Source organism: Monodelphis domestica, chromosome 4 (genome assembly GCF_027887165.1).
Source record: "Monodelphis domestica isolate mMonDom1 chromosome 4, mMonDom1.pri, whole genome shotgun sequence".
NCBI classification, from domain to species: Eukaryota; Metazoa; Chordata; class Mammalia; order Didelphimorphia; family Didelphidae; genus Monodelphis; species Monodelphis domestica.
The window spans coordinates 91,399,418-91,411,851 of NC_077230.1; the positions used below are offsets into that span (position 1 = coordinate 91,399,418).

At 34.0% G+C, this 12,434-nt stretch overlaps 1 protein-coding gene across 6 annotated transcripts in view; it reads right to left on the bottom strand.

Moving 5' to 3' along the window:
- Positions 1 to 1,979: 1,979 nt before the first annotated feature.
- Positions 1,980 to 12,434, bottom strand: part of ZNF148 (zinc finger protein 148) — a 147,688-nt gene continuing 137,233 nt past the window's right edge. For all 6 annotated transcript variants that reach the window (XM_056793578.1, XM_056793573.1, XM_056793574.1 and 3 more), the window contains 2 exons: positions 9,902 to 10,020; positions 1,980 to 9,636 (listed from right to left, as the gene is read on the bottom strand). In XM_056793578.1, coding sequence (XP_056649556.1) covers positions 8,035 to 9,636; positions 9,902 to 10,020 — 1,721 coding nt within the window. In that variant the 3' untranslated portion in view covers positions 1,980 to 8,034. The remainder of the gene's footprint in view (positions 9,637 to 9,901; positions 10,021 to 12,434) is intronic.

The following is a 12,434-nucleotide window of genomic DNA, read 5'->3' on the forward strand; positions in this document are numbered from 1 at the left end:
TTCTTGCCACAAATATTGTGGGCTGGGGAATGGTGAGGGAAAAGAAAAACCTGTGTGAGATTGTACTGTTACACAGTGGTGTAACTGGTGAAATCTTCTGAAAAACTGCAGGATAATGGTTAGTGTGAATAGGACTAAATCCGAGCCAGTAGCAGATAGAATGAAAAACTAAGTGCTGTGTCTTTAGGCTCTCAGCCATACCTGGGCAGTAGCCATTGCACACACATAGGTGCCTTTTTCAAAGAATACACACCAACATCCTTCTCATTTTCAGTTTCTACTCAAGACCTTTGGGATTTTAGAAAGAAGTCTAAGTCATTAATCTAGACCAAAATAACAAGAGAAATAATGTTGATGTTATTTCATAAATCAGACCACAAAAGATTAAGCTTCATCATTTGTAATTATATACCTAGAGAACAGATTTTTCTGGTATTATTTATATCCAAAACATAGTTTTGATTTATACAACTATCTAGAACTAATAAAATCCTGATTAGTGACTAGCTATGTGATCTTGGGTTAAAATCACTTTACCTGTCTGGATCTTGACTTCCATACCTATAAAAAACGAAGGAACTAGATGAATATAGAACTAGTAAATTTCCTTTCTAGTTATAAATCTAATTAGAAAAGCTTACTGATCTGTGATAATTATAAACCATAAGACCTGGATTTCAAAGAACAAATGTATAGTCAAATAAGAATTTAACTCAGGAGCAGCTGGGTAGCTCAGTGAATTGAGAGCCAGGCCTAGAGATGGGAGGTCCCGGATTCAAATCTAGCCTCAGATACTTCCTAGCTGTGTGACCCTGAGCAAGTCACTTTGCCCCCATTGCCTAGCCCTTATCACTCTTCTGCCTTGGAACCAATACACAGTATTGAATCCAAGACAGAAAGTAAGGGTTAAAAAAAAAATACAATGTCCAGTACTTCAGGTTCTCTGAAACTGGCAGCATTATGTTGGACCCAATACAGTTAAGAACTTGTTTAAATGATGATAGCTTGGAAAAAGGCTAAGTACTATCACAGATCTGGAAGAAAGAAGGCTTCAGTACCATTCTAGAACTGGCTGTGTTAATAACTAGCTTTGTGACATTAGGTGGAGGGTGTTTATCCCTGTATTCCTTTTCCATCTGTCAAATGATGTTAATAATGCCTAGGCTACGACCTCCTGGGTTTCTCATAAGAATAGTTATGACTATCAAAATGCTGTTCTAATTTTAATTCTCGCATGCTTTATGAATGGATTAGAATAGATTAGATGGATTAGAATAGAAAGATCAATGACAATACTTGATTATTTCAAGGGACTTCAATTTTATCTCATGTTACCTTCCCCTTTTGAAGAAATGATTTGTTTCAGTGGATTCTTTTCAGCAGAAAATTATTTTCCAGATTTTCCATCTTGTTGAGAAAAAATGTGGATTCTCTGGGAACATATTAATCTAATTCTGTGCAGCTATCTAAAACACCACAGTAAGGAAGACAAGGGAACAAGTCTGACCCCTGTGTGGATTAGTTCATTTAATCCAGTTCCACCTAAGCAACCAACGTGCAAAAGTATCTGATTAAAAGACAGAATTGAGTTATATTCAATAGATAGTTGAGTACAAATCTACCATCACTATTGGGGGAGGGGGAGAAGGCACATATTCTAGCAATGGTTGGTCAATAATGCAGTATATAATATTAAAAATTAATATTAATAAGCTTGTATAAAAACCATCAGTGAACTCAATTTTTACATTGCAGTGTTGTCTAGTTACTGAAATTTCACCATTTATATAACATTCAACATGAAACTATTGTCAAGTATCCTAGTACATCTTAATTCAGTGAAAAAAAATGGTTGCATTCCATACGATTAATCTTTTCATTTCATTAATTAGCCAGAACTTTTGCACACTTAGCATTACTTTTGTGTTTTAGGATCCTTTTAATTGGTTACAGCATGAAAAATACCGCTTAGGAAATTATTCATAAAACTGTATTCTGTATTTTTTATTTTTCAAACAGCCAGTGTCCACATTTAAAATGCATAATTTGCAAATATAAATTATCAGACTAATAATTCAATTAAAAATAAAGCAAAACACAACTTCCCTTAGTATCACAATACAGAAAAATGGTATTATAAAACCCAAATGGCTAAGTTAACCATATGAAAACAATAATGCCAGAAGCTGTGAAACCCATTAAGCCACTTAATGAATAAATCAGTTCAAAGAATACATGTCCACATTCCATGACTATGCATGAAGCAAGCTTCCACTGTACTGTAAAGGCTCAACAATTCATTTGTTCATGGCATAATGTTGGGTCAAGCAAAGATCTTCATTTTCACAATGACGAGTCAAACGAATTGGAACAGAAATCATACCTCCAAATTGTTCAAAAACAATTCTGTTTGGAGGGAGAAACATGATCTTTAAAAATAGATCTATTTGCCATCAAATTTCAGTTTTCCAAGTCTACTAACTATAGAAATGCTTCGATTTTCCCAATAAAACATCACACAGTCTTATTTTTCAAATATGTTGCAATTTGATAAATTTCATTGCAAAGCAATTTTCACCTGAGTGGATTATGAATTCAATGCTCCTAGGCAGTATTGAAAGAAAAGGCTTGCTTTGTATCTGAAACCTAAAGTATGTTTGCGTTATATCTTTTGTTGAATTCCTGGCAGGTTGTGGGACAACCTGCCAATCACACTCCCAGCATACGCACTACTCTACCCTCATTCCCCTACAACTCTCAAAAAATTTCATGAAGTATCAAGCAATTATGAGCCCACTCTATCATTTCGGTCATGAACTTAAAACCCAATTCATTCAGTTTTATACAAAATCATCTATATTATATACATTCTTAATTACCAATGGGAAATCAAATTTTACAATGATAATGAAAGGGTAAGAAAATGGCATAAGTAAAGTAATACTGTATATCCACGGAAATAACCTATTACCCTACCAGTTTTCATGATAGAGCTTCTTTTATTAGCTGAAATACAAAGAAGGCATATGGATCTCAGGAAAATAACACTATATATCAGAAAATTCACTGTATTTTACTACCTATTTACCAAGGGTTTCCATCACACACAATTTATTCTGTACAATTTTTATAAACTAATTTCTTCCTTTTTAAAATCATCAGGTTTCCAGATTAAATTCAGCACTACACAGTATGCCCTTGAAATAAAATGAGGTTACCTGCTTTATTTGGATACCAAGTTCCCTTCCAGACAGCATTAAAATAAAGACAAGTAAGACTACACAGATAAAATCCAGTATAATTCAAATCCAACAATGAAAAAGTTCCCCCATATTGTTGCAAAATTCTTTCTACTGAAATGCTCTGCCACAATAATAAAAAGCATACATTACATATAAAAGATACCAGTGTACTAAAAGTGACAGAAGTGGACTAGCAAATCCTTCAAAGCACATATTATATAAATGACTAGCATTTAAAAACATTTCTCCTATAAAATGTAGGTCATATACATTTATAAATTGGTGGTTTTATTTCTAAAGCAGTGACATCTGTGTTCAAATAGTTATGCTGCTCTGTACAGTATAGTATCTACTCAATTCAAGCTATAATAGGTTTGTCTTTTTGTATTTAAGTTGAATAAGTTCATCTCATCAGTTGAGAACTCAAACTTGAAAAATAAGTATCTAAAAATCAATGTACAAATTTAATATTTTTGTAACCATTTATGAAACATCAAGAGACCTACTCTTTTTTATAATGGGGCTTAAATCACCTCAGGACCTATGGACTTGAATCTAAAATGAAAAACAAAAATAAACAAACAAACAAAAAAAAAACACCTCCCAAAGCAAATCACAAGAATAGGTAGGAAGCAGTACAGAAGCAGAAAGATATACCCCTTCCTTCACTGTGAGGCTACTAAGTTTTGCGGTCTTCCTCCATCTTGCAGAAGAGTGGTAAGGCCATTCAATGCTTACTGAAAGTGAGTACAGATGAAGTCAGATTTAAGCCTGTCTCCTCTGCGACTGAAATTATGCTGTGTAAACAATGTTATGCTCCAACAGGAGGACAATGGAATTTATTTATTAAAAACTGATTAAAGATTAGTCATCATTAACTGAAATAAGAATAATTATGAACTCCAAAACAGTTTTTAGAACTATTCTGATGCTACTTGTAAAGTTAGCACTGCTATGGATTATTGCTTACATACAGTACAACATCATATGCCTTCTAACATAAAGCAGTACTGTGATTTGTTTGTACATATTTACAGATTTTTAAAAACAAGCTGTAAAAACATTACATACTTTCAGACAATACAAATTAGCACATTGGTACTCACTTTAAACAAATGGAATGCATAACATTAATAAACATCATAAAGGAAGACTCACATAAAAGTCCTTGATTGTCAAGACACATTTATATATAAACTCTAACTGTGCAGAATTAAAGATTCAATCATAGGTACATCCTTAATTGATAAACCATATTTACAGCATGGTATTGCATAAAAAAATAAAATAACGTTTATAGGGTTTTACCTTTCCATCCATCGGATGACAGAAAGCAACAAACACAACTAAGAAATGTTTGTCTGCTTCAGTCTGTTTCCTACCAAAAGTTAAGTGAAAAGGGGAAACATAAGGTTTTTATTTGCAGTGTATAGCAAAAGCAACTGGAAAATTCTTTCCCTGAAATAACGCAATTTGAAACTGAAAAAAGTATAAATTAAATTGGGGATTTCAAAAACATTTTCCAATGACTGTAATGGTGCTTCCTCAGGAAATGCTTTGTGAAAAGGCGAATTCTAGCTAAAACGTGAACTATAGTAACATGAATTGTTAAAGGTGCCCGGCTTCTAGTGAACAGCCCTTTAAAAACTCAAATGAAGAAAATTAAAGGAGTTCTTTTTTTAGATCAACCTAACATTTCAAAAGTTCTCTCCTCTATTCTAATAAAAATGAAAGTATCCCTAGGACAAGGTGCTTTCTGCCTCTCAAATAGTTAGGATCTTTCTGCCTCCTGAGAATCCTTGGCAAGTGCTCAAGAGTATTATTTCTAGCAGTAATGTATTAAATATACCCAGTAGACATTTTGCATATAGATACCCAAAGATTCATAACAGTCTCTCAAATATTCCAAAACCAAACAACATCTGTGCACTGTGGAGAATTTTTAGGCAAAGTCAACCCATTGTAAGTTAATAGTTACTGCTTTGTCAGAGGTGAATGATCACCTGCTTCTCATCCTCAAAGGTATAGTGTTAGATAGAACAGAAGTGCAAAAGTATATCTCAAGACTAATCAAACAAAAGCAAAAACATATAGAAGCAGGTTCATATACACAATTTGTCTACAGGGAAGTCTGAAAAGAAATAAGAGCCTCAAAAGACAATGCCAAACCCTTGACATTCTAGCCCAGAGCAAGGCATGAAGCTTCCATTCTACCTATGCACTGATATTTGCCAAAAAACTTTGTGAACAAGAGGGACAAAACCCAAAGAACAGATATTATTATGGTGACAATACAGGGTAACTTCTGACTTGGGCTCCTTACTTAAACTTTAAAACAGCAAAAGACTAAATATTTAAAGGGGTTAGTCAATAATTTATAGTTATAATCTCTCAAAGAAAGCCTATATCTGGAATTAAAGAACTATGGCTATTTTAAAACAGGAATGCAACAACTGAAGTTTTACTTGCATAATAATACTATCTACCAAAGGCCTCCTTCTAAGCTTACAATAGTTGCTCATTAGTTGTTGAGTCATATTCATAAAAGTATTCTGGTAAAAGCCATGATGTTGGAAAAAAAAATACCTTGCCCCCCACCAAACTAATGTTGTACCTTGGTATTAAACCAGGCATTCAGCTGAACAAAAATTTTCAGCCACGATGAAAAAAATTCTGACCAAGGCTACAACTCCCTACCCTTATTAAAAGTGCTGTGAAATATTTAATGTCCATCCAGAATGGACATAGCCCCAAGTTTTAAAGATCTCATCTAAAAGAAGCCTTCTTATAATCACATGACACTTAACACACCCAGTTTAAGATGATGAACAGCTGAGCCAATAATGGCAGGACTGAATCTCTGCTTCTAAAGAATCTAGTTCTTTCCAAAATTTGGCAGGGGGTTAAAAAACTGCCAAATGGAAATGTATAAAATTTCAAAAGTCATAGAGTAATCAAAGTATGAAGAAAATTACATTAAAAATAGTTGACAAATCCTTTTAATTGATGGTCCTAATTTTAAAACACTGCTATGTTCAACACAAATATGAAATGTGGTAAATGCAAATATTGCTTGCTCCCTTTCCATGTGAGAATAGCTATGGGCTAACTCCCAAAAAAGTAAAATCATTTATATGAGAAACAATGTCATGGTGCACAAATTTGTAGAGCTACTAAAGATTAGGTTGGGAAAGCCATGTTATAAAGAAGTGTCAGCTTCCAAGGTTACTATTGGTATCTATATTGATGTGTATATCAGTGTGAGAAAGATGGAGAATTTTAGCAAGCAAACCAAAAAGTTGGAGGAAAAAACAAAAACAAAACTAAAAGTTTGGAAGGGGACACCAGAATAATTAATCACTGACGTTATACAATGTAAAAAACTAAAAACTACCCAACATATTACTCAAATCATGCCTTTTCAGGATAAAAAAAAAAGATTCATGGTGTGAGGATAAAGTCTGTAGTTTATTTATGTTTTGAAATGCAACAAAATGCTTCCGATACTCAACTAGGCTGAAAATGAAATTGTAGTTACTAGGATTAGTAAACACTTTTGGTTTGTAAAACTATAATGAACAGTGTTCATCAAGAAGTTGCTGAAGGTAAAATATGCAATTAAAATGCCCAGTTCTTTAGTTTCTCTGTATACTGTTTAATTATCTGATCTACCAAGAATCTAGAAAGGGAAAAATTAAACCAGTTTTTACAAATCCGAAGACATCCCAATTTCCTTTTATTGCCAAAAATTAAAACTGTCATTTATGAGATGATTAAGACACAACCATATCAAACCTAAAAATCTAAAATTTTTACTTTGAGAGAAATCAAAAATATCAAATAGAATCTAAGTGCTCTATGTTAAGTGAAAGTGTATATGTAACGTAAAATACAATTAAGCTTCAAAACTTGGAATATACAGTCTGTGAAAGCATTATGTTCTTGGGAATGTAACTACAGAATACTTTGACTAAAACCTCAAAACCTTGATACCTGCACATGGAAAAAAAAAATCATAAAAAATATCTAGGTACAACTGTACAAAGAAACTGACACCAATATGCATACTTTAGTCTGGAAGTAAATGCTTCAGCAGTTGTGTATTTTGGTAAATGTGTTGAAAGTATGCATATTTTTAAGTAATTAGGCTTTTAAATAGTGGAGTCTTAGACTATCAGATTTTTATTACTATTTCCCCCTCAGAAAACACAGCTCAATATAATGCAAAATGAAAATCAAGGGTATATGGCATATTGTTCTTTTTTTAAAAGATGGAAGATTTTTTTTCCTATAGAATACATTAATTTTAAGCCATAATCTCTTGACATTTAAACTTTTAAGTTCACTCTGTCTGCAAAGTATATTAAGATTCCCTGCTGAAGTGCAATGTCTATGCTGAAAAATTATAAACAGTATGCGTAAATTTCACACAATTACTAATTTCCCAAGAATGTACAATGATATCAGGAAACAATTGTGCGAAAGTCTTATTTTTTGTTGCTGTTGTTTTTGTTTTCTTTTTTAAACTTGGTGTAGGTAGAATAGCAAGTTTCTGGTCTAAAATAAGTGATACATTGCTTCTATAAAGGTGGCAACATGTAAGGCAGTTCAATGAATGATGACTAACCAAAAAGAAAAAAAATTCAGTTATTGGATTATCTTGCTATTCATATCAGCTTACTTTTGTTATAACACATTGCTCTTAAAGTTTGTACAGCACTCCATCTTTTACAGAGCAAACCCACTCTTGATTAATCTGTTCTAAAGTGCCAATATTATTTACATTTTTTAATTAGCCAAAAGTCTGGCCTGTTGTGGCATCAGGTGAAGATGTCATCCCAGCTCTATTATCATTTACATTCACCAAAGGAAATTCTGGGAATTCAGCACTTGTCCCTGGTCCCCGCAGGTTCACTTGTCCATTGGCAGTGCTAAATTGAGAAGCCATTCCAGCTCTTGTTCCATGGTATTGAGGTCGGAAGGGCTGTTCAAAGGAGCTCATTTGGTAAGCTTGGTGGACAGGCTGTGCCTCAGCCTTCTTCTGAGAAGTCACTTGATCCAAAAAGTCCTGTGTTGATGTAGCAGAAGCATGGTTTGCCTCATCACCTGAAAAGGGAAATGAATGCTGGGAATCACCAACTATTAGTCCAAAGTGAGACTTGTCTGGAGTTGTTCTTAGTGGAGAATTCATTCCTGATCGAAAGCTATTGATGGGCATGGCTGCGTAGACTTGCTTGTCTATGGAAGAAAATGCTGGCTGACTTGCAAGGGTCTGGTTATCAGTCACAAAGTTAAGGCTCGGGTTGTTCAAATAGGCATCGTTTTGGCTAGTTCTGTCCAAAGCCTGCTGCAGAAATTTTGAATATTCCTGCAACATACTGGCTTTATCTGATGAGGATGCTTGGGAGCTTGTTCCAACACTCTCTGGCTGAGTGACCTCAGGAACTTCAGAAGAATTAATCGATATGCTAGATGTCACCTCAGTGTCCGCCACATTGAATGATATCTCATGCTGTCCATTAGCCTTGTGTGAATAATGGTCTAACAAAGTCTGTAGTACCTCATCTGGAATAACATTTTTGTCATGATTACTCTTAATCTCCACATTTAGTGCCTGTGAATCCAATATGGATGCTGTGGTGCTTTCATCAATGACACTAGCCACAGCTGCTTGCGTTACCGAAGGTTGAGAGGCTATAGTACCCACATTCAGTGCATACTCTCTACTGTTATTACTAGTTGCTTGCAGGTATCTCTTTTTCTTCAAAAATTGCATTGCATCATCATAATTAGTGCTACTATGGACAGGTTTGCTGGGCCCTTCTTGTAAGGAATCAACCTGGTCAATGTCAGGATTGCCATCTGAGTCTAGTAAGGCTTGTTTATCCACGAGGTCAAAGGCATACTTTGAAACTTTGCTATCTTCGTATGTGGATAAAGGTGAAATTGTTTGACTTTGCTCTAGTGGCTGCTTTAGACTTCTTTTACTGTTAACTTTTTTGAGAACCAACTTGGGTGGGTGTATTTCTCCTGAAGCAGGATCATCTAAATGTGACCCTCCAACTGAAGAATGGGGCATCTCAACAGCATATTCTGCCACCATATATTCATCTTTTACTTTAGTGCTTGAGGAATAAAGAGGCAAATAATCATTCTTATCTTTTTTCTGGTCACACTTGTCCATCATACTGTCCTTGTCCATCCCAGAAGACTTTTTCTCTGTTTTCTGCCTTTTCTTTTTTGGCAGTGAGCTGTCTTTTGGAGGTGTAGAAAAGCCAGAATCATCCTCAGATGTCAAAAGGCCACCCTTTGTGGCATTCCTGTTTGGTTTCTTGTCACGGTTTTCATGGCACATACGTTTATGTTTTAATACACGGTCTGTCCGGGAAAAATACTGTTGAGTTGGGTGGGTGATGATGGGGGTTTTGTTGTTGTTGTTTTTTGAAAGAAAGAAAAAAGAGAGAGAGAAAAAATTTAAATAAATATAATGCTGATATAAGCCTAAGAACATAAGCAATTTATTCCTAAACATTTTAGTCTTCTATTGTAGTCCTTATTATAATTGCCATTCAAATTATTCTCATGTATGATTGATCATATTTTCCAGTTTATTAACCTAATCATTTGGGAGAGAAAATAATTTCAAACCACCATCTTACCTGTAAACAGTATTCACACTGGTATGGTTTTTCTCCACTATGTGTTCTCTTATGCCTTTCCATATGATATTTCTGTATGAATCTCATACCACATTCATCACAGCGAAATGGTTTTTCACCTAATAAATCATGACAAGAAAGTTTAAAACAAGACATGGTCAAATAATGGGTTCATTATAGTAATCTTTAAATTCAGCAATTTAGGAAGATAATCTACTTCATTTTTAAATAAAAAATCAAATCCTTCCTACAGACTTTCATCTAGGCCAGAATTAATTGTTAATGATTAATTAACCTGGCATTCATAAACTTAAAATTTTTTTTAATAATTAGATTTCTAATTAATTGACTTCCTTTGCAATCCTATGTATTATGTTTCTTACTCTTAAGAACTTTATTCTGAGAAGGGGTTTTATAAGTTTTACCAGATGGTCAAAGTGGTCCAAGACACAGACTAATTTAATAAATTTAATAAATGCAGGCTTCAATTTAACTTTAAAGGGTGTTCTGTTTTAAAAGATTGACAACAGATTGACAACTAATTGGAAAGATAAGATTGAAGTATGTCACCCTGTTTCCTTGACTTTCTGATTACAAACATACATGTACATGCACACTTTCTTCATGAATACCTGTAAAACACATTAGAGCACACAAATGACTGATAATACAACAAATATCTTTTTGAAAACACTGGTGAGATAAACTAATCTGACCTGTCAGCAATTATACTTTTTAAAAAAGTGAATTTCTTAAAATATTTTCAATATTCCTTGTTTTCAGTTTTGATTCCCAATCTGAAAATGAAAAGCCAAATTATAATGAGTTCTGGAGAAAAAGCTTAAATTCCAGATTACAATTCATGAAGACATATCTATGATAAATTTTCCTGTCATTGGCTCAAACATTGGCTCAAAAAAGTACCTTTTTTGTATTTAACTAACATTTCTTATAGCAAACTGAAAATACTTGGTTTGAAAATGAACTTTTGTTCCATAAGGACTTACTTAAAGATTACTTTTAAGTAATCAACCTGTATGATTACTTTTAAGTGAATAAAGTATGACAATAGAATTTATAATATCAATAATTATTTCATAGAACTTAAGTCAATAACTTTTATTCAATAAAGACATCCTTTACTGAATAATCTAGTCTTGTCATAGCACTGTCAAGCCTTTGTCATAGGAAAGAAAACATCTAAAACCCAGACTCTCAACTTCAAAAAAAGCTCAAAATCTGGAAGAGGCTAGAAAATACATAAAAGAACAAATGCAGTAGTTGACATTTATATAACATTTTAAGGTTTGCATAGAGCTCTATAAGTTATCCCATATGATCCTCAAAACAGCCCTTTGAGGTAGAATTTAAGTGACCTGCTCACAGTATACAATTAATAAGTGTTAGAGGCTAAATTTGAGCTCAGGCCTTTACTTACTCCAAATCTAGTACTCCTGCCAATTAAATCATACTTCTTCTTTAAAGGCAGCATATAACAGACAAATGTTAGATAAGTGCAATGAGAGAAATTACTATGGGCTAATACATGTTTAAGAAAACCATCAGCCAATAAACATTATTAAGCATCTACTATGTGCTAGTTACTGTTCTAATTGCTGGATAGCCAAAGAAAAGCAAAAAACAGTTCCTGCCCTTGAGGAATCAACAATCTAAATAAAAATGTACAAACAAGCTATATAAGGAATAAATAGGAAATAATCAATAGAAGTACTAGAATCAAGAAACATTGAGAAAGGCTTCCTGTAAACTGAAATTTGAAAGAAGCCAGAGAAGGCAGGCAATGTTGAAGTGAGAAGAAAGCATTCCATGAATAACAGATAGCCCATGAAAATGCCCAGAGAAAGGAGATGGGAGTCTTGTTCCATGAACAGTAGAGACTAGTGTCACCAGAGGTGGGAATGGAAGGTGGGGGTACAGTTAGACTAGAGTAGGGAAAGAATTGTGGCATACTGGTCAATAGGAGGCTTTTACAATAGTCCAGGTGAGAAGATGAGAACCTTTACCAGGGTGGTGACAGTATCAGAGAAGTGTGTGTATTTGAGAGATGTTACAAAGGAAAAAAATTATAAGCCTTGGCAAAAGTTTAGATATGGGGCTGAGAGGATAAGGAGTCAAGAATGACATCTACATTGTAAGTTATATCCTCATTATTATAAGAGTGTAAAATAATAAGAGTGTAAAGTTCACAATAGGAAAGTTGGAAAGGCTTAAAGGGAAAGATAGTGAATTCAATTTTGGACATATCATCAGTTTGAGATGTGTCCTTGACATCCAATTAAGGTTGTATAGCAGGCATTTGGAGATATAGGACTATAGATCAGATAAGTAGATTTGAGAATCATTAGCATAAAGATGATAACTAGACCCACGGGGGGCTGATAAGATCACCACATGAAGTAGTATAGAGGAAGAAGAGAAGAAGGCAAAGGACAGCCCTATGAAACACCTAGGATTAATGGGCTCAACCTGTATGAAGATCCAGCAAAGGAGAAGAAAATAAACAGTAATTTAG